The following is a 23,530-nucleotide window of genomic DNA, read 5'->3' on the forward strand; positions in this document are numbered from 1 at the left end:
AGTTGATGTTATATAAACAGTAAGCAGGCAAATATTTCTGACCTGACACTGAGATTAACAAATGCTAGAAGCTTGATTTAGATTTAGATTTAAGGTTCTTAAAACGTTCATATAAACTAAAATGAGTTTACAGAGATAGTTCACCCAAACTTTCTTTCTTCCGTGGAACATAAAATATATTTTTTAGAAATATTTCTGTTTTTGGCCAGTTTTGGGCCAAACAATGGAAGTCAATGGTAACCAAAACTGTTAGGTTACCAACACTCTTCAAAACATATTTTATGTACCACTGAGAAAAGAAAGTCTTGCAGATTTGGGACAACATTAGATTGAGTAAATGATGATAGAATTTTTATTTTTAGGTGAACATATCGCTTTAAAGCTTTTAAATTGGGCATACATTAAGTCCCTTTTTGTTATACTTATGGTACAAGGCACTTTTTTTCATACATAAATCAAACATTTGAGAAAATACTGCAGATTTGTTTGATAATCCATAATAAGGCATGAAATTAAAGGATAAGAGTAATCTAATCTGTGCAAGTAAACAAACCCTCTCAGTAAATGTAAGTGAACACTGAAAGTAGACACTCAAATAGCCAAATCTAGTGTTAGGATAAAACAAAACAATCATTTTGATTTTGGCTCCACAGCGCCTTTCACAAAATAAGGTCTGAGGTCGCTCCATGCAATGAAGTCATTTATCTTGCACATATTGCATACATCATGTACTATACTGCAGCTTTATCATCCGACCGAAGCCAAATGTGGTCTCATCAACATTTTTTAAAAAACGCCTAGTTTGTCATTCTCATTAAAGAGCTTAATTTTAGTTTTTAGCATTTAGTATGTTATTTTAAGAATGTAAAATGATGTGCTAAACACTGTTATGTGTTATTCTTTTTTTATGTGGGCCAATGTTGAGATTTCCTTCTTTCTACATCAAATGTAGGTGGGTTATCTTGATATAAGATTCAGAACTGTCATACTCAATTATTGCATGTGTCTTTTGGTTCTAGAAGCATCTAAAGTTGCAAAAAGGAAAACCATACTGTGTATATATGATTATGGAGGTCTAGGTACTAGGAGAAAGCTGTCAGTTAGTATGACAAGGACTCTCAGAAGTATGCAATTTTAAATCTGTAATTTTCGAGCCAATCACTTGAGCCATAAATGTCATGTGACTAATTCTAAAGCTGCAGGAAAATTATGTCACGAGTCATGACAATGCTTAGTGGCTGATGGGATCACACATGCACAGTCCCAAATCCTTTACTTTTGACTATCCTGCACTGTTACAAAAGACAGTTTGCAAGTTTTACACTTTAAAAAGCCTGGTAAAACACCTACTTTAATATAATGAAAGATCTGTGTTTTAAATGTTGCTTTTAATTTTTTTTATTCCATTAGAATACACAGCTTTTTTTGAATGGCCGTCAATTGAGAAAGGTGTTTTTGCAGCCACATGGTGTAGATGTGACATCTACCAGGAGGAGCTAATGAGGCCATGCTAACCAGCTACACTTTGACCCCTTAGATTTAGAATGGAGTCAAAAGTGTTAACTTTCACTCAGTCAATGCCGTATTTGATTAAGGCCACTAGACTCCTCTGAGAAACATTTTCAGAGGAACTTTCGAATTCTGCAGAGCTATTTCATCTTGAATATAAGCTGACTGTCATGCAAAGCACCTTTACTGTTATACACGTTATAGTTGCGTGCTACCGCTGACAGATTCTCAGACTCCGAGTCTTAACGGGGCCAACATTTCTACCACTGCTGCAAGGATACTTCAACACTCTATCATTGAGTTTACATTAACAGGATGTAAAATAATTTCTGGAAAGCCTAGGTTTTCACTCATTTTCTGTTGAGGAGTTGTTTATTTGGTGTTGTAAGAGAATTTGGAGCTGTTCGGCACACATGTCCTCTGCTCGCTTCATAAACACAACTCAATGTCTTATCGCCGTCTGAACATACACACATGCTCTTTGTCACACATTTACACACTGTCCCTCTCACCAGCTCTGACTGCTTCGTCTTGCCCACAATGCAGTGCTTGGCCTCTGCGTATGAGGCAGCGGCAGCTTTCGTATAGGGTCCAGGGGTAGCTCACCCCTCGCTCACATTGCTACCTGCACCCACAACTCTCCACCACCATGTCCTCATACTGTTTATAAACTACGTTATTCCCAGAGTCAATGTACAGGATGCTGATGGGACTGAGTTTAGAAGGAACGCAACAGCTTGGAGGGGTGGACTCTGGGTCCATGGAGTTCATGAGAGTCTGGATGATGGCATGGTTGGTCGGTTCCAGGTGTGAGCGCAACGGGAAGTCGCACAAACCCTCGCAGTGATAAGCTTCGTAATCTAGTGGTGCAATAATCCAGTCGTCCCAACCCAGTTCCTTGAAGTTCACGTGAAGCGGCTTCCGGCTGCAACGTGTTCTCCGTCTGCCACCTCCCTTTCCTCCACCGCCGCCTCCTGTAACAGGTCCTACACCAGGACGGCCTGCTAATGCTGTCCGTCTCCTCCGCCGATGTCTTGGATGACTTTTAATATCATGCTCCCGTGCGGGAAATTTACGACTTTTCATGGCCTTTATCTTCTCACGGATCTCCCTAAAGAGGTTCTCCTTCTTCCGAGCTCGAGAAAAGGCTACCAGTAAGGCTCTTTCATGGGTCTGCTGATCCTCGTGGCTCAGACCCAGCATGCTGGGATGCACGGCCTCGTTATTTGAATCAGAAACAGCTGATATGCTGAAACACAATGGCCTGCTGCCTTCCACGGTCCTGTGCAACTTGAGGTGGGTCTTCACGCTTGCACCAACGTCAAACACATCCCATGTGGCTGAAGCGGTATCTAGAAGATCAATGGTCCTGGAGGTGAGGAGAAGAGATTGGTGAGAGGATCCCGGGAGGGAGCAGGTGTGAAGGAGAAGTCGGTACAGGTTCCCACCACGGGAGATTAAACTTAAGACGTCAGGCGGTGGCCGCCTCAGGACCCGCAGCTCCACCTCCATCAGTTCGTCCAGTCGTGAGAGACCAGACAGGTCGAATGTGTACTGCTGATGGAACTTCAGGGAAAGCTCGTCTGAAGGTGTAAGAGAAAGAACGGGTTAGCATTGAAATATAAAGTTTTTGAATTTTAAGAATGAATGCAGCAAGCTTACAAGAGGCAAACACTGATGCGTTTCCTCACCTTACTATGAACAATCTTACATATGGCTTTTGTGAAAATGGCATACACAAATTGTCATTCCATCTACTCAATGAGAATAACATTCGAGGGCCTGAATGACTTCTCCAAACACGAGGTGCAGCATGCTCACGGAGACCAGGTGGAGAGCATTTGGCTGACCTGTCAGACTGTGAAGGCCTTTGGCAGCATCTGCTAATTACACTGATTGAGTGAGAAGAAGGTTTGGCAGGATATTGGAAATGCTCAGCTCTCAGAGAAGCCCTCCTCCTTCCCCTATATGTCCTCAGGAGGATGTAGTAAATTTGAAAGGTGGGTGGCTTAAGGGTGTAATTAAATGTTAGGTAACATTTCAAGCCGGGGTGGACCTCAGTTTTCTGCGGCCACCATGAACTGGAACTGGTCTTTCATTATTTGCACAGCTAACTTCGCTGCAGGGAACAAAATCTCTGTCTGCAAGATGTTGTCCTCTCTTTTTCTTTGTCTGGAGAAAGAAATTGGCTAAAAGAACACATCCAATTCTCAGTCTCATCCGTGACTGAGATGATGCAGAACCAACCTTTGCTAAGAGAGACCAGACTTTGCGTTTAGAGTAAAACAAGCTTCGATGTTGACATCTTGACATACAGTTCAAACATGGAACCCAGAGTACCATGCAACCTGATACAGAGACCGCAGTTTCATGGGTTAAACATGAAGAGGATTCTTCCAATATGAGGTGGCTGCACAAAGGCCAGATCGGGACATATATAGATGCTACACTATGAGAGAGACCTTCAGAATGGTAATCGCAAACTGTTTAAAGCTAGCAGACTTTTGGGGGACTGGCCACAAATAATGTACTTGCCCTGTGGTGCTACATGAGTGCAAGGAGCATGCAAAAGAGGTGTTAGAAAGAAAAGCACTATACATCTCCTCTCTGAGACAAAGGAATGCTATAAAAAAACAGAAAGAAAGGTGAACAGTGGGGAGGGGTGTAGAGTAAAGCATCCTCCTCTAAGCTAATATCCGCTTGCCAGACTAAACAATGACATAACCTAGAAAATGAGCTGAGGCAGTCAGGGACTCAAGTTCCAGTCAAGTACCTTGGGGTCTACAAATATTGTCTGAATTTCTTAGTTTTTATGGCTTCAGACAATGCACAGTCATATTTTGCTTATACCTTTAATACTTTTTATTTTTATTATTTTTATTATTATTTTTTGCATACATTGGATAAATAATTTTGTTTAGAATCTTTTTTTTTAATCATTTATTGGCATAATTTATGATGGGAACAGGTGGGAAAATCTTCACAAAGAAGCATGCTACACTCCCAGGCCAGATTTGAAATGATACATACCATTGAACCAACAATTCACTGCTGATGATTAGAGCTGGTCTATGCATGTATCTACACACCAACACAATTCTGGTCCCAAAAGCATCAGATGTATAGGCTATGTGAAGGTATAATTTAAATATGTTACAAGTTCATTTTAGCACTTACATTGGTCAGTATAATTGCTGCTTCATATCACTGTGTAACTTAGTTTTATGTTGGCAAAAGTAATATTTAAATTGTGGTTTAAATTACTTTTGGGCATTTCTGCCTAATTAATATTTATGATCTATGCATTCGCCATTTCGTGACGTCATCTCCACCACGGTCCCCCACTATTTATTTATTTTTAAACAAAGTGACATCCATCGTTTTATTTTCTTTGTAAGAACTCAGAGAGATCGAATCAAATTTCTTGACTCTCCATTTTTCACAAAATGAGGGAAAATATAAGGTGGAAATATGATGCTTGGAATTCAATGCTAATTATCACCCTCAATAGCCTACCCTAAAACAAATGTGACATTGGGCGCTTTTTTATTATTCAAAGGCTGTGGCCTCATATGTAATAATGTATGAATGTCACTTCAATCGATCGAACATTCAAGAACAGAACCTTTTTAACGTTATACTTAGGCTAAAAAAAAAAAGGTTTTCACCCAAATCTCCATGTATTTGGCGTGCGGATAGTTGACACACTGCATTTAACAAATTCTGTATTTTTACGTGACAATCTTATTTGAACATAAGTTTTAAATTAAAATGTTTCTCTATCTTTATCAGCAACACCTGGAGGGGAGAACGCGTGCTTAGATAGCCTACTTTAACTCAAGGTGCTGCTGAAGCTTATTTGTCACAGATGGTGGAAATTTGAGACATTTGACTTTGATCAAATGATATTTATTTTTTGGAATTGTATGTAGGCCTATTTCGAAAATATTATAGGGAAGTAGATGATCCTAAACAAAAAAATTAAACTTGCTTCAAAAACATGGAATCACGCAGCCAGTCGCACAGCAATATGGAATCACCGTAGCAGTCTTTACTAAATTATTGTTCTTTTCGAGTTTAATTGGGAAAAGAAAAACAGTCTATTCGCGTAACTGTAATACACGCAGATTTGCGCATTTCCCTAATTAATGTATAATGCATAAACTAAATATGATATTTTTAGTGCAATTTGTGCTTCGTAATTGGACCTATAATTAATAGCCTAATTATTATTATTGTTAATCGGCAACAAATTATTTTACTGATAATAATATATTCTAAAGCATCAGAGAATTTCAAGGCTATGCAATATCATGCTTGAAATAGGCCTATCTTAATGTAGCCTATAAACTCTCAGTCAAAGTCACACCGAGATCAATCATCTTACAGTGTCAGCTGTCATTTATAAGCTACGGCATGATATAAAGTGATTTATTACGGCAGCATGTACTTTTTACAATTTATTACAATTAATGATTTTATGTAGGCTACCAAGTAGCCTATAATATATCAAAATAAACAGATTAGGCTCAGTCTGAAGGTATGAAATCCGCACCGATGGCCGGAATGAGATCATCTTACAACCCATCTATCTATCTGTCAATCTCACTCACCTTGTCCCAGGTCCATGAAGCTGGTCACTGTGTTGGCATATCTCCTGGAGCGTGTCTGGCTGCCGTTGCCTCCCCGTCGGTCCAGTTCCGATAGAGTCCTGTACAGAGAGATCATGTAAGACGGAACATGAACAGATGTGGAGCTCGTGCTGTCTTCTGCAGGACCGCGCGCATCCAGATGTGAGTGAAGCCCGTTATCAGAGGGGTACTGCACCGATCCCAGCACCACTGCCTCAATAATAATCCCAAAGCAAAAGGAAAACCATAGGAAGGGAGCGGCAGTCTTCTTGGGAGTCATTTTCAGTGGTCTCTGGCCGAAAATGGCAAAGTTGGATGGACTTGATGACTTTGGAAACTCCCCTTTGCTCTTTAGAAAGTGTTAATATCTTGAATGTGAGTAACATTGAATGCCTGTTGCTTAGTACTCAAAGAGCGCCCCCCGTTGGAAAGATAGTTTGTGTTTTCAAATCCCCAACAATATTCTCAGGGGACTAATATTATTGCCAGTTAGAATGCCAATTTTATATCAATAAATTATGCTAAGCCGAATGAGCTTAACTAATAATAAACAATGAAAGGTGTCCTGTCCACTTATTCTGCTTTGCTGGGAATTTTCTTAGTAGCCTTGCCTATAATTATAGGTCTATTGTTTTTTTTATGACATTGACAAATAATCTTCTTCTAAATAAGAATAATAACATAAATAGACGTATTGGAGGTCAATACGGTCAATTTCCATTTTAATTAGAAATTGTTGCTTTTCATGCTACACCTTTTGCGCAATCGTCCCCATTTAATGCGCGCGCACTGCCATCTACAGTTGAAAAGACCCATGCTATAGGCTACGTTTGTGCGAAGTTTAAATCGCAATACAGTAGCCTACTTTAAAATCCTAACAGTAACATTCCTTTTCACTATGCAGAAACTCAGTTTGGTGTAGGCTACAAATTTTCTTATAGATTTAGGGGAGATTGAGGCCAGTTGCCTCACATCTTACTCCAGGTAATAATTCTCAGTGTAGTTTTCTTTTTGAAAGTGAACTTCTGTGTAAACACCAAAAAATATCAAATAATATTTTTGGACAAAAATACAACCTACGAAAAGATGACTATAAAGCTACTAAAGACATTCACTATGATATGTGATATTCCCTCTGCCATGCAACCCAATAGTAAATGCATTGGGATTTAGATCTGTTTCTTTTAATGCTATCCATTTTTCTACTAATTTACACCTTGTCAACATCCAAAAATAAAGACTATCATATGCATAATCAGTCAAGCATATGCTTCTTTTCACTTGCCACTTACTGGAATCAAAGAGGGAACATAACCATACATTATTATTTCATCACAGCTAACATATGCTCAAGTTCTTAAGCCGAAAATTGTATTTCAAAATGTCCAGCCTAAAATGTGGCATACCATGGAGATTCAACCTTGGATCACAATGTTGAGGTAAAGCATAAGTCCAATGGCACTACCCAAACACTTCATTTATATAACTTTACACTGCTGTATGGGCCTAAAATACTGTAGATCATCCATGTCAACATGCAACTGATTGTGTGTTGATTTGCTGTCTGGATTAACCAACACTATGCTATAATATATCAGATTAAACTCTGGATTTTTTTTTTTGCCAGGAAGTAGGCTACAATAATCCTGCTTCCTTTCTGACCTCATCCATGTCTGCCATACTAATAACTAATATGTTCAGTAAATAACTAGTAATGTTCAGTAGAGACAGCAAACAACACATTCTAGCAGCCAAATGAACATTTATTAAGATCATGGTATGAGCTGTGTTGTCTTCATTCTGCACTCTTTGAAATCTAACTTACAATGACTGCTCAGTAAGATCCATCAGATAAACAGATGCCATTCCATTAGTAAGTAATGCTATCAGAAACAGCTGGACTGGAAAGTATCTTAGTGACAAAAAACCTTATTCTTACCCCTCAAAAAAATGGAAATATGTCCATAGTACGTACAATACAGTATTTTTCCACTCAAACATTTCTTGACTTTTGATTAATTGCTCTGAAATAGTTCACAGGGACTAGACACCAGTTACAGATCTTTTGTCATTTACAGTATTTCATTTAACTAGCTGACATTTTTTTTTCTGTGTAAATGTGTATTTATATAAGAAGGAATGGACATGCTACAATGAGTAAACAGTGCAATTGTAAAGCTCAAAACATGTAACTAAATGTCCTCATGATTAAGCTATATATTTTAAAGTTGATATATATTTTTTTTATTAAAGAGTATTGCCTTTTTCCCATGACACACACTGAGTAGAGAGGATCATTATCCCCTCAAAACTACATAAACTTCCATCAACTCACAATAAAGTATTTTATATCTCAATTATTTGTTTTGCAGTGTCAGAAATTAACATCTATTAATGGGCAATATATATATGGGTATTACTCATAAAATATATTTTACTCATAAATATACATATAGCCTACTTATAAATATTTTATGAGTGTTACTCATAAAATACAAATATTCAGGGTTTTTTTTTTTTTTTTTTTTTTTTTTTTTTTAAAGGACAAGTAACCAACTCGAACGTCAGGGTCTGAACTGACAATAAAATAAGGCAAATAATACGTGGCAACTATGGTAATTTAGCCGAAAATAATTTGGCTGGTTTACCGTGGTAATTTTTGTACAGATGACGTCTAAGTATAACTTTATAAAAATGCCTTTATAATAATACCTATATACACTGTTACCTGTAGTATAAGATCGTTACGAAAACTAAGACTGATTCCTCTGCATTTCTTACAAGTTTTCATTTGCAGACACTTACAGCACATTAACTTCCTCAATCAAAATAAAAGCTCAGCTGATGGTCACGTGACTATCACATGATTAGTACATTCGGTCACAGACATTTGGTGTTGTGGTGTTTTTCAGAATCAGAAATCAAGGTGCATGAACGCGAAAACAATGCGGTGAGTCCTTTGTTGTTTATCAGACGTTATCTTACCGTAGTCATAGTTTATTGATCTCATTTGCAAAGACTGTTTGTAAGTCTCACATACTATGGTTCACCTCACGAGGTCAGATGGTCAGGAGGACACACAGTAAACGTGTTCCCTTGTGTACTGTTGGTTTGCTGTCTAATGTTAATTGCTTAAGTTGACTATTAAAGTTAAAACGAAAAAAGTCAGTAAAATTAACCTCTTGCTCTTGTGCGTTTACCATAAAATACTTGAATGTGCATCAGACTGGGTTCTTAAAGTGACAGTGTTCTATTTTTTACAGGATTGCTGTTTTTGTTCTGAGCTCAATTTGGCTGGTCAGTGGGGAGCTGCTTGAAGCTGATCAAGATGTTTCGTAAGTCCAAACTATGAATTATATTGGTCACTTTATGTGACTTTAAGTGACCGGTATAAATGCAATTTCCACATATCGCTTTACACTAAACAGGCCTTTAACAATAGCTATGTTGCATCCACTTATTTTTATGTGCATTTGGGGATATCATTCAAAAAGGTAGATGGAGACGCAAAGATGCACAAATTCTAAAAATGCGCTTTAAAACGTATGCACTCAATTGAGTCGGATGAATGTTTTTCTCTGATTAGACTTTATATGTGATGTGAATAAATTACGATGGAAACACACTTACAGTTTAAGTACCTCAATGTGCAACAAAAAAAAAAACTCATGTTACCTTGCCTCAAAAGTGGATGTGATTGGATAACTGGACTAACCAGCTGACCAATTTCATCTCAAATGATGGTTTGGTCATTCTGAAATGCCTGAAATCAGAATGATTTGGTTTAATTCCCTTGCAGAAGCATCTCACAGGATTGTGTTCCCAAAAACCAGCATCCGAACGCAAGATAACATGAGTTTTTTGCGTTTAGTTCGACGCGTTCTGAGACAGTCATTTAGGATGTGGGGTTGCAGCAACTTCCATTTTTATTACAGATATTTTTGCACCAATTTCCCAGGAAGTGATGATTTTGTTCTCTTTCTTGAACACATGGGATGAAAATGGTGCTTTATTTGCAAATATTTTATGTGATATTCCAATTTTCACACAAGATTAAATTCACAAGTTTGGATGGAAATATAGATAATGTTATTCCCAATGTTTTAGTGTGCCTGAGGACTGGATTCCAGGTGGAAGGGTTGGACCTTTGGAGGAAGTGGAACTTACGTTTGCACTAAAGCAGCAGAATGTTAACCAGATGCAAGAGTTACTGAAACTAGTGTCGGACCCAGATTCACAACAATATGGTATTGAGCCTCTCATTTTATATAATCAAAAATTATGATAAAGAAATAAAGAAATCAGTTCTCTTTTTCTCATTTATATTTTAGGGAAGTATCTGAGTTTAGAAGAAGTAGCTGCTCTTGTACAGCCATCTCAGCTGACCGAGAAAGTAGTGCAGAATTGGCTCCAGAGTCATGGGGTCAAAAACTGTCACACAGTTGTAACACGGGACTTTCTTCAGTGTGTCATGACTGTACAGTAAGGACAATTTGTGTGAACTTTACCATATCCATAGAATTTTTTTTTTAGAATAAAAGTCCAGAAAAAATACTTTTTTTTTTCTTCTTTTTTTTTTAAAGTTGTGCTTGCTTAGGTAAGCATTATTTGTTTTTCCTTTAGAAATTGAAAAAAATAAATTCTAGTTTGTTGTTCTGCTTTTATATAAAGCACGGCCAAGTTCTTCCATATATTAACTTTTGATCTCTCATCTTCTATCTATCCTTGTCAGGGTGGCTGAAGCATTACTCCCCGGCTCTAAATTTCACCGCTACAGAAGAGATTCACACACTCTGTTGAGGTCAACATCTCTATACTCAGTTCATGAAGATGTGCATCAGCATCTAGACTTTGGTGAGCAGCTGACACCATTCATCTCCATCTTCAATCATATTTGATACATGAATTTCTAAAGCCTCTAAATTATGAACATTATTAAAACAAAAATCTATCTGCATGCCTTCTGCCCTCTGATTGCTTTTAAAAGGCCTTTTAGTGTAATTGTAAACATGTCAACCTTTAGGTTGTGGTACACATCTTTTTGATGCAAAATCAGTAATGATTTTTTTATTGTTATTAATATGTCAACATTAACATTTACAGTACTAAAGCAACTTAGGTTTACTTTATTATCTATACATAATTGTTTAGAAAAATCATGTCAAAATGTATGTATCAAATATGATACAACAGGCTTTTTAGGAACGTTTATTTGTACATCTCTTAGTGATTGTTGTACTGCATTGCAATATATGTTTTGCCCCCCACAGTAAAAACTACAGAGCTTTGATCATAAAATTAAGCATTTGAAATATCATCTTACTAAGACATTATTAGGAGATATAGAGTGACAACTGATATGTATATGCAATTTTTGTAAGTAGTATGCTGTACTGTTATAAAGATCTCTATCACAAGCAATCAGAATTGCAATTTACGTTTTGGTTATATAAATATCAGCTACTGCACCAAATTACATAATTTTTGGTCAGTTTGGGCAAAAAAAGTCTGGGTGTGTTTTTTCCTCATCAAGTGTGAGCAACATATTCTCTATAACTATATGGGCCATAAAAGCCTGATTTGTGAATTATGCTACAAAAAATAAAACACTTTGCAATTTTTTAAAATTTAGATTTTGTTTATTATAATTTGTTCAGCAATTTCATTGATTTTTTTTTTTTTTACCCAGTATTATTTCATATGTCCGGCTTTATGGGGTTAAGGACAATAATTTTCTGCATTCAACAATACTGCATTCTGTTTTTCAGTATTTTTTAGTGACATGCATGCATGCATTATTTTATCCTAATAAACATGCATCTGGTATCAGTGTTCCTAATGGAAGATCTTTGAAGTAATCACTCTCAAAAAGCCTATTTTTGATGTCTTTTTAGTGGGTGGTGTTCACCGTTTTCCACCAAAAGGAAAGGAGATCAGTAAAGGCTGGGAAGGAGCAAGACAGTCAGCATTAGGCTATCACTTGGGTGTCACCCCCTCAGTCATTAGGAGTCGTTACAACCTTACTGCAAAAGATGTGGGCACTGCCATTAACAACAGTCAGGCAGTGGCACAGGTACACCTCTCATATGTGTGGAGATTTCACTGAAAATGTTAATTTCAACATGTGAATAGTATTCTGGTATGTTCTTCTTGGTTGTGCCAAATATCTCCACTAACTTGAGACTGTAAACTTGTAAGTTCTTGGAGCAGTACTACCACCCCGCTGACTTGGCTGAGTTTATGAGTCTTTTTGCGGGAGGATTCACACACATGTCAGCTGTAGAGCGGGTCGTGGGCACTCAGGGCGGTGGGAAAGCCGGCATTGAGGCCAGTCTGGATGTGGAGTACATCATGAGCAGTGGAGCAAACATTTCTACATGGGTCTTCACAAATCCAGGTATGTGACTTACTATTATTATTATTATTATTATTATTATTATTATTATAGTTCTTACTAATTTATTAAATTAGTTTTTATTTTTATGTTTTCATCTTAATTGTAGTTAAAGTTGCAGTCATTTTTATTAGTTTTCCGGTTTAGTTACTTTAGTACATGAGAAATGTTGCTTTGGCAACTAGCTGAAATCGTTTTCTTTTTTGTGTGCTTTTTTCATCAGCATTTATTTTATTTCAAGTAAAAAAAACTGTTGGGTGAGACCTGAAAAATTCTCTGATTTTTTTAATTGGATGGTTGTGGTTTGCTTTTGCTGTGATCTCATGTGAGTGACAGGATGTCCTGCCTTTGCGCCAGTAAACGTCATCAGAGAAAAGATGTCACTGCAAGAGGGAGGGGAAGTTGTTATGATTAAAGATAATGAGGGCACTTAAATTGAAAAAAAATATGGACATGGATAAATCATTTATAATAAATTGACAAGAATGATCAATTTTGACTTCATGGTGACTTTAAGGATCATATCTGCTGGGTATCTCCTCAACTGATCTGATTTTAGGTGGTCTGTTTCTGGCTTCATGCATTGTAAAGATCACTTCATCATGGTCTCTGGTCACAGGTCGTCATGAGACTCAGGAGCCGTTCCTTCAGTGGATGCTGCTGCTCAGCAACATGTCTGCGGTGCCTTGGGTCCACACCATCAGCTATGGAGATGATGAGGACAGTCTTTCTGATGCCTATATGAACCGCATCAACAATGAGTTCATGAAGACTGGCCTCAGAGGGATATCTATGCTCTTTGCTTCCGGTAAGATGACTAAAGTCAAGTTGAAATATGATCAACTGTTGGTTGCATGATCTGCTAGTTCTATATTTTTTTCTCATTTGTATAAGATATCAAAGAAAGCCACACTCTCATAAATTAGATCTCTGTGTTTTCATTCAGGTGACAGTGGAGCGGGCTGTAGACACTTGACCAAGGAAAGAAATACTTTCAGGCCGAGTTTCCCTGCATCCAGGTAGACATAGCTCTCTAGATAATCTGAATAGTACCGATATCTTTTATATTGAAAGTAGTTGATGTGTGAAATGAATCTCTTCCCTATCTAGTCCCTATGTGACCACTGTGGGTGGGACCTCTTTCAAGAACCCCTTCAAACTCAGCTATGAGGTCACAGATTATATCAGTGGAGGTGGCTTCAGTAACGTGTTTGCAATGCCAGATTATCAGGTAAAGATCCACAAATCTGTATCATTCGCTATGTTCCGAATGGAAAACTATCTTGTTGCTCAATGAAAAAAGCTCAGAATATGCTGTATGTGGTCTATTTTTTTAAGTGCCTGAAATAGGGGCTATTTCCTGTTTTAAACATTTGTATGAGATCATTATTGTCACATGGAGTCACAGTCGTTGTCTCATGACCCTATGTTGTATGTTTAAGTCACCAACTGGTGTGCAGTTATCATCTTTTGAATAGTTTGTTTATCACTTGACACAATATTGTTTCAGAGCAGCTTTACAGTAAATGCTTGTTTCAATGTTACAATTTAGGAAGTATTCTGTTATCAGTTAGAGATGAGTGTGTCAAAGTAATGCCCATATGGCAGTAATATACAGCTATAAGATAATATGTTATGTGGTAAACAAAGTAAACATCATTTATTCAGTTAGGTAGAGACAGTGAGTGTGTTGGCCAGCAATTCAAATTTGTGCTCGTAATGATTACAATATAAGGATAGTATTTTATAGTTTTGTTTGTTGATCCAAAGTTCTTTTTTTAATTTTCGGCACTGACTGAAATCATCATCAAGGCTGGATCCACAATGGAGCTGGTACACTTTAGTTAGTTCGGGATGGTTAGCTTCTTTTTTCGCAAAAGCCTTTGCACTGTGTGATTCTGTATTCTAGGTAGTGCTGAATGTTCCTGACAAACAGAGTTTTGTGTTTTGTTCTCTGTAGGTTGGTGCTGTTGGAACGTATTTGAAGAGTGTTCAGCCTCTACCTCCTCAGACATATTTCAACAACACTGGAAGAGCCTACCCAGACTTGGCAGCACTGTCTGACAACTACTGGGTTGTCACCAACCGTGTGCCTGTACCATGGGTTTCTGGAACTTCGGTTAGTAAATAATACATTTTACGTTTACAAGTGCACTTATGTTAGTACAGGTTTGCTCATATTTATAATTTAAATACAGTGAACAGTAAAACTGCAGTGTATCATACTAAGATTTTATTTTGATTAAAAAACAATGGACTATACGCTACCTTTTCAAAGGTTTGGGGTCAGCTAGATTTAAAAAAAAAAAGAAAAGAAATGTATACTTTTATTCAGCAAGGATATTTTTATCATAAATATTGATCGAAAGTGACAGTAAAGACATTTATAAATTTACAGATGTTTTCTATTTCAAATAAATAGTTATTGTGTACTTTCCAGTCATCAAAGAATCCAAAAATGTTTTATCATGGTTTCCATGAAAATACGGCACACATTTTCAATGTTAGGATGTGACACTTAAGACTGTAGTAATGTCTTCTGAAAATTCTGCCATTACATAAATTAATTGCATTTCAAATAATATTGTAAAATATTATTACAATTTATCAATAACCTTAATCTTTTTTTATTGTTTTACTGTATTTTTGTTTAAATGCAGCCTGGGTGAGCATAACGTTAAAAAAAGTTACTGACCCCAAACCTTTGAACAGTAGTGTGCAGCAGAAAATGCAAGAACAATGTGCAATATGAAGTAACTTAATTTCACTCTACTGTAGTAGAAGTAATCTGGATGTTTTTCCAAGGCATCAACTCCAGTAGTGGGTGGAATTCTCTCCCTAATAAATGACCAGCGCTTCCTAAAGGGCCTTCCTTCCTTAGGATTCATCAACCCTCGCCTTTACAAACTGAAAGGCAAAGGTCTTTTTGATGTAAGTTTTATAAACTTGTTTTCTTCGCTGACACAATAGTCACTCTCTTAGTCTGTGTATTCAGCTCAGTTCTTTCTTGTAGTGGGAGTCTCAGAACTGAACTCAGAATGCATTATGCCAACAATGCCCATATTTAGTGACAATGAAGTGATGTTTTAAAGTATAGCACTGTCCCACATTCATAATTGATCATTAAAGGCACTGTAGCACACTTCAAATACAACAAATTGAGCTTGTGTAACTAGAAGGTGTCACAGTTAAAACATTTAGTTCCCCTTCTCTAGTAACCACATCCTGTCAGCAAATTGTTGATTTAATGACGTCTTCTCTCCTGCTCTTAGGTGACAGAGGGATGTCATCTGAGTTGTCTGGATGATAAAGTTGAAGGGAAAGGTTTCTGTGCCTCTCCTTCATGGGATCCAGTAACGGGATGGGGAACACCCAATTATCCTGTTCTTCTTGCAGCTTTCATGGATTGAGCTGCTGCTCTTTATTATTCAGAGAAACACACCGATATTAGGTTTTTCATTATTTTTGCTGAAGCATCTACATGACAATATTATAATCATATCAAGATTTCATAGCTGTCAATCATCTAAGAATCATTCTCACAAAACAGTCGTTTCAATGTAAACTGAATCTTTTATGCCTGGTTGATTAACCCAGCCACTACCCCAGCTTCTCCCTGTCCAACAGGTCATATCACTTCAGTTCAGATGGGGAAGATTTGTCTTGGATGAGTTAAAACAGATCCTTTTTATCATAAACACTAGGATGTTTCAAGGTTTAAATGCAGCATGTAATGAAACCAGCCTAAATATGGAACATACTTGAGAGCTGCATAAACCAATGGCCTGTTTTTGTCTTTTTTTTAACGGGTTGATTTCAGATATTGTAAATGAGGTCCTCAGGGAATTAAATAGTGAATAGATTTGTTGTTCTGGAACTATTAGGTCGTTGGAGAGATTGAGAGTGTTTTTCTACCACACGTCCTGTGCACTGAATGTTGTTGGAGCAACCGGTCAAACTTGTTTTTTTGAAAGAAGCATTGCCTCCAGGATTCCCTCTGAAAAGTACATGAATATTTTTAAGACAATGATGTTTCTTTGCTGAAAAAACAAATTAAAGGTTTTATTTTGAAATGAATCCTACCTTTGTGTGCTTAAAGTGTTTGATTTAAGTAGATTTAGATGCTGTTTAAAAACTCAATTTAAGATTGCAATTGCTTGAACTGCATTGGAGTTGGTATTTTGAGTTGAGATTTCTGTTAACATCATCAGGTCAATTTATGAACTCATGAAATATACATAAAAAAAAAAGAAGTATATTCTGTTAAAAGTGCTGATTGTTTTTGACACTTAAAAGGCATGAAAACACAAGTTTAAAGGGTTAGTTCACCCAAAAATGAACGTTGTCATTTGCTCACCCTCGTGTCGTTCCAAATCTGTGAGACTTCCATTCATCTTCGTAACACAAATGAATATATTTTTAATTAAATCTTAAGAGATTTCTGTCCCTCCATTAACAGCTACGCAACTACCACTTTGATGCTTTAACGAATTCAGATTATTTAAAAAAATTCGTATGAATTGAGCGGTTTAGTCCAAATTTTATTAAGAGACACGATGGCTTTATATGATGAACAGATTTAATTTAGGCTTTTATTCACATATAAACATTCATCAACGTACACATCAGTTGTGGTAAACAGAAGGCGAGAACCAATGAGGTTCATTCTCGTGTGTTACTAAGCACGTTTGAGTTTCCGCAAGAACCAAGGTTTGGAACGACATGAGGGTGAGTAAATGAGGACAGAATTTTCATTTTTGGGTGAACTATCCCTTTAAGTCTATAGGGTGTATGTGAGATCAAATCTGGTCACAGATTAATTTAGTTCAATAAAATAATTTTTAGGTTTCTGCAAGTTTGTGATGCACTGCAAGTATTGATACTTGAGATTGTTTGGGCAAAAATAAGTCGTCTTCATCGCCAATAGCAAACTACTGCATATAAATATTTAAGCATAAATGTGTAATTTTATACAGTTATAACTGAATATATTGTGCATATTCTAAGTTGGGATGCTTTAACAACATTAGCTCAAAGTATGCAATGTTAGTGTTGTGATTTTTTTTTAAACAATATAATTTGAATGACTAAATATATTTACGGTTAGTTATATGTTAGGATTAAAAACACTATATAATAAAACATGTATATACAACATAGATACATTGTCAAATATTATGTTCACTGCTGCTTTTTACTGTTGTCTACTAGAGGCAATAATACTTTTTAACAATTACCATGAAGCAGACCCAATCACATTCAGGCAGTCATTTGTGAAATCAAATTAAAACAATTGTAAAAAGCAAGGATTGTGCAGCTTTAACAATCAGTTGAGAGCATTTAGCATACAACAGCATGATGATGAACTTCAGGCTCTTGACAACTACACAGGGGAGTTTAGCTTTATTCCATATCATCAAATAAATTAGAGAATTCAATGGAAAAGTGTCTTTTCACATACTGAGTAGATTGTTATCGTGTTACAAAAGAAGGCATGTTTATGTAGCAGTACTTCCTGAAGCTGAATAAAACTGTTTTAATTGGTTAAACACAATCTAATCAACATCTCTATTATCTACATGATTTCAAAACATTTATACATGTCAGGTATACAAAATGAGATACCTGCACAGGATACCTCTCACAAAGAAAAGCTGTATTTACATTGAAAAAAAAGAAAAAAAGAAGCTGAATGCCAAATCATTCTCCTTAAAGAAAAGCATTCACAGGTTTTAAGTCTCAGGGACAACACACACACACACGCACACACACACACACATATTATGACAGCTCTACGCTCTAAAAAGTGTACAATATGCACACTTTGAAGACATCTAAAAAGCAGTCCTTGTCTTTGCAAACTGGTAGAAACGGACACACTGATGGACAATTTGCTTCTTTGGGCTCAGGATAATGAGCATCTTGTATGTGAATGAGGGTCCACAAAAACAATCACATCTTCAAAAGAAGAAACTCTCATAACCGGGAAGTTATTTAATTCGGGTCTATACCATGAGAAGGTTGACGGGATAGTTTGGTATCAGGTCCTCATTCACATTTCATTTCCCATCAAAATGTGCGCTGAGATTCTCTTAGAAAAGAATGGTTCTAGAAACGACATACAAAGTGGGTTTTGGAGCAGGAAGCTGTTGTCAGACAATGTCTTTAGGGAACTCTCCTCAGCGAGCGATCTCACTGATTGTTCTTAGCTTTCGCGTGTGTCAAAATGTGAGACTTCAGGTTGGTGGACTGAGCAAATTTCTTGTTACAGCCATCAAACGGGCAAACATACGGTCTGTCTCCAGTGTGAATCCGCACGTGTGTGCGCAAGTTAAAGTCCAAAGAAAAGCGCTTTCCACATCCCTCAAAAGTACACTGTGGAGGGAAAGATAAAGCATTAGGATATTTATTACTTAGATTTAACACATTTCATTAAGTTCTACACCATTCTGAAAAGCACCATCCAATTTTTTTTAAATAATCTTACTTGGAAAGGTTTTTCACCAGTATGAACCAACTGATGTCGTTTTAGCTTGGAACTTTCCACAAACGCCTTCCCACATTCAGCGCAGACATGAACCCGTGGCCCATGGGTGTGCAAGTGCTTTCTCATAGCGGAGTTGTCCCGAAACATTTTTGTGCAACCCTATGATAAAGACAAAGATGATAAACAACTCAAAAAATCAAGATGATAAAGTAAAAAATAAAATCAGCAATATAAATTAAACAGTGTTCCCATCTTGACGTTGAAGCACAAAATCCTAAATCAGCACTTCAGTTTCCGAAATGTAACATAATCCTCATAAATGCTAAAAACAGGCACTCACTTTGTGGGGGCATGCTATCGTTCTTGGAGAGTCGTCTTCTTTTATTTTCCTGGGCTTCATTCTGTGTAGTGAAAAATATTAAGGATAAGATTTGTTTGTGTGCTGTTTAATAAACAAGTCAAAACAAAAACTAAAGGCAGCTGTGACCATAATATATATATATTTTTTATTATCTAAAACAAGTATAGGTTTGGCTTTGGAAGTTAAACTTGTGATGTCGGTTATTTGTTTTTTTCCCTTCAAAATACTACATAAAAATCAATAATATACCGATTTATTTTCTGGACCAATACGTTTTAAAATCTGCAAAAATCAATTATCTCATGCTTAGGGCCAACTGTAAAACGTTATGCCATAAAAGACTGCTACTTATTGTAATGCTCATAATGATGACTGACAGGACTGAATGATTAGGCTCCTTCTGGACCTATGTTTGGAACTTCATATAAAGTTTAGATCTTTTGGCTGAATACACACCTTGCAAACTCTGCCAGCTGTTTGGGGTCTGACAGGTCAATTCCAGGTATGCCACCAGGTGGCAGTTTTTTGCCTGTCATGTACTCGGAGTAATCAGGAGGAGAGTTCTCCCCAATGATCTGCTCCTCCACCACGGTCTCATGATCGACATCTTTCTTATCATCTGTGCAAAACACAAGATTAAACGTTTAGCTACATACTTGATCAAATCACACACCCTGTATTCATAATGAGCAAAGCGTTATAGCAAACAAAAACGAAATGTACTGAAGACAGTCAACACCCAAGTCATAAGTGATTCATCTTCAGGTTAAAACAAATTATCTCTTAATTGTCTCCGAGAACCGATGCATAAGCAATTAATATGGTGACGCGATTATGGGCACTTTAAATTTCAGTCACGTGTATTCCGCATCCAAATATGGTCCTTTTAAGAGAGTATAGAAATGCAATGAAGTGCACGGTTTAGGTCTTTTTCTCTAGTGATGTATTGCGTTATGCAAATGTTCCGAATTAACAGAGTAGACGCGTGAAGCGCATGCGCAGTCTGTGGTGGTTCACAGCACACTCGAGAACGTATAAACAAGACTAAAACCTGCACTCCATGCTCATTTTCTTTATTTAAATATTCAAGTACTAAAAACTTGGAGTAGTTTCTTAAGTATTTAAAAAAATGCATTTTATTGAACTATTTCAAGTTTAAAGAGATCAAATGACATCTTTTCTGAATTTAAACTGTCGTTAACCACAATTGCAATATCAGCGAAGATATAAAAATCGCAACAGCTACAAATAACTTACTTCTGTATTCTCCCAACTAACGTTACGCAATTTGCTTTCCACCATAAATATTTGAATATGTACTACTTATAATAAATACGCAGTATTTTAAACATTAAATCGCTTTTAAAATCAATGCGCAAAAATGCATCTGTCAGTAAATGTGTAACACAAGTGCTAATCACGTCTTACTAAACAGAATTATCGCTCCACGGCACAAGAAACTGCTAAATGTATCTGAATTTGTCAGTTACGCGATTTAAATACGCGGTAACATTTGTTTATTGCGAGAATGAAGCGCCGTGAGACAGATATTTTGCAGACAAACAGCAGATCGTGTGACTAGGTCCCTCCCCTTCTTCAAAATGAGCTGCGCCATTGCGGCCTGCAGCAGCGCGGCGGACTCACAGCGCCTCTCTCCGCTCCCGCCGCCATCTTTCCCCGCTCACACAACCGCCATGTTTCGGGGCCGCCATAATGGTCTGGAGGAATATGGCGGCGCCCATCCACACTTAAAACATGGCTTCCCATCAAAACAAAAACATTTAGACCGGGGCCATCCTTAAAAGTGGCTTTTTCGGTCTGAAAATCGATTCTGGCACTAAACTATCTGGCAGCTTTATAACGGGCTCGACAGGAAGAGGGCCCACACGAGGCCTGCGCGAGAACAAAGCACTTGATGTGATGTCAAAACTTACCCGATGCCCACATAGTGACGGAAAACTCCCCCTCCAGTGTTTTGATCTGCACTTGCTTCTGCTCCCATTTGCGTCCGCTCGCCTCGGCGGAGTTGAGGAAGCTCTTTTTGACCATTCTTTTCCCACTGCCTCCCCCTTTCTTCATCCTACCCGACGGGTTCTTGCCAGACACGGTCACTAAAGTCTGCTCGATATATTCCTCCTCTGCCACCGGAACAGGGACGGGAATGAGGATCTGGTCCTCGAAGCTGTCGTCTGCGTGGAGGTCTGAATCATCGCAGCCCACGACCTCCTCGCGAGTTTGGACCAAAATCACCTCCTGATGGTTGACGTGGTTCGGATCGTCTAGAGGCTGCAGAGCGATCATCGGCTGGTGCTCGTCGTCGTCGTCTCCGCCGACCACTGTAGTCTCGATGGTCTCAACTTCGATTTCGTGCAGCTCGACGATCTCGGCCGGCATCTCCGAGCCGTCGGTTTCAATGTACAGTGTCTCACCCGACGCCATTCTTGCTCTCCGAACTGATTTCAAGCAAGCCCTGTGTCAAGTCAACGACCCGCTCTCCCCCTCCTTCTCCACTAACAAACAGGCAAAACTCCGTCCCACATTGACTGACTCCGTTCACGGACTCTGCCTGAGGATCAGACAAGCGAAATCTCGCGAGATCTTCTTCTTCGTTTGACCTCATTCTCACCACTAACACTAAACATTTTGTAAATGATCCACGAGCAAATTTTTAAATCTTCATTAAAAGACGCATCGTTTAGAGAAAATTTGATAAACTGCATATCAAAAATAAAAGAACTTTATCATCGGAAACATTTCTGTAGAAATGACACGGAAATTTTCATTGAATAAGCAAATATATTTTGGATTGACATAAAGAGGATTTTTCATAAAGTGAAACTATATGTTTACAACTAGGTGGAAGTGTAATACCATAAGATGGAAGTGAAGTGATATACTATAATATACTAAGTTCCATATAGGCCTATTCCTTTTATACACACAACGAAATGGTTCTGGAATACAAACTATTTTCTTTTCTTTTTATACATGATGACTTTAAACAATATAATTTGTTGTGTAATGTAAAAGCAAAAAAAAAAAAAAAAAAAAAAAAAGTGATGAGAGCATGTAATGTTATTATTAGGTATTAATAGTGAAATGGTATTTTTTCTACTTTTGTTTTATACTCTGGGACCTTTTTATTTTATGTTTTATTTCTATATTTGCTGACATTATGTAATCAGTTATACTTTGTAAAATGTTATTCATAATGCAAGTGTATAGCCCATGTATTTCGTTTTTTTCCCTTCTTTTTTCTTTTTCATTTCTCTTATTAGGCCTCATAATACATTACATGACTCAAATATCACATTGCATGCCTGCCATTTATCTAAATTTGTCTGGTATCCTCCTGAGAACCAAGAAAGTTTTGTGAATTTAAGACTTAAAAATTACATGAATTGGCAAAAACAATGTTTTTTCTTTTTCATTAACCAATCAATTTTTAGGTTCCAGGATTTTTTTATTTTTATTTTTTACCAAACTTTGTATAAAGATTATCTCAACTAGGTTATGAAAAATATAATGGAATTAATTGATATTCCATTTTACTTTGTGCAATATATGGGTAAAATGGCCATTATAATTTAATATCATTATTTTATTTATAATTATATTACAATTATTATTAATGTATTTATTAGTCGTATTTAAATGTTCTTTCTATTCGTGTCATAGGAAATGTATGTACGTATGTACCCAGAGCTCCTGAAAAACCTCAGCATTCCTTTTGTGTTTGCTCACACTTGGCGAATAAAGCTCATTCTGATTCTGATAAATTGGTAGTCATAAAAAGAGGTGTGGTGTCATAATGGGAGTAATAATTGGCAAACAATTAGAAAATTTGTCAGATTTAAATGATAATCACAAAATATTATCATATTTCCATAAGAGTGCTAAATTGTATCACTAAATTAATGTCAATCATTTTTAAAGACCAAGGAGAGGGAGTTGTCATGTTGAAACCTCTAAACATTTGGAATCTCTGAAAACCCTCCGAATGTGCCCTTTACAGGAGATCCAGACTGAGACATGTAGGGTGTCAGAGAAATTCACTAAAATATAACATTTACTACAGTGGACAAGAGTCGATTCCTAGGTCAGGAGGTCGTTAAATGCTCCTTATGCTATTTGAATGAATAATAACA

At 37.1% G+C, this 23,530-nt stretch overlaps 3 protein-coding genes across 3 annotated transcripts; 1 reads left to right on the forward strand and 2 right to left on the reverse strand.

Moving 5' to 3' along the window:
• Positions 1–1,866: 1,866 nt before the first annotated feature.
• On the reverse strand, positions 1,867–6,420 carry gdf7 (growth differentiation factor 7; the record flags this gene model as incomplete). Its single annotated transcript, XM_084097490.1, has 2 exons — positions 1,867–3,092; positions 6,123–6,420. The coding sequence occupies 2 exons, from the start codon at positions 6,418–6,420 to the stop codon at positions 2,131–2,133; spliced, it is 1,260 nt and encodes a 419-aa protein (XP_083953616.1). The 3' UTR covers positions 1,867–2,130.
• A 2,526-nt stretch (positions 6,421–8,946) lies between these two features.
• On the forward strand, positions 8,947–16,611 carry tpp1 (tripeptidyl peptidase I). Its single transcript, XM_084096489.1, has 13 exons — positions 8,947–9,090; positions 9,404–9,475; positions 10,248–10,387; positions 10,472–10,622; positions 10,873–10,994; positions 12,035–12,213; positions 12,339–12,537; positions 13,154–13,342; positions 13,481–13,553; positions 13,645–13,765; positions 14,495–14,653; positions 15,340–15,465; positions 15,807–16,611. Exons 1-13 carry the CDS (start codon positions 9,071–9,073, stop codon positions 15,942–15,944), a joined length of 1,689 nt encoding a protein of 562 aa, XP_083952615.1. The 5' UTR covers positions 8,947–9,070; the 3' UTR covers positions 15,945–16,611.
• Positions 16,612–17,922: 1,311 nt separating this feature from the next.
• yy1a (YY1 transcription factor a) lies at positions 17,923–22,401 on the reverse strand. Its single transcript, XM_084096490.1, has 5 exons — positions 21,317–22,401; positions 19,839–20,001; positions 19,362–19,422; positions 19,022–19,180; positions 17,923–18,909 (listed from the first exon to the last, which is right to left on the reverse strand). The coding sequence occupies exons 1-5, from the start codon at positions 21,819–21,821 to the stop codon at positions 18,727–18,729; spliced, it is 1,071 nt and encodes a 356-aa protein (XP_083952616.1). The 5' UTR covers positions 21,822–22,401; the 3' UTR covers positions 17,923–18,726.
• Positions 22,402–23,530: the final 1,129 nt, after the last annotated feature.

This window comes from Abramis brama (assembly GCF_963993115.1).
Source record: "Abramis brama genome assembly, chromosome: 21".
NCBI classification, from domain to species: Eukaryota; Metazoa; Chordata; class Actinopteri; order Cypriniformes; family Leuciscidae; genus Abramis; species Abramis brama.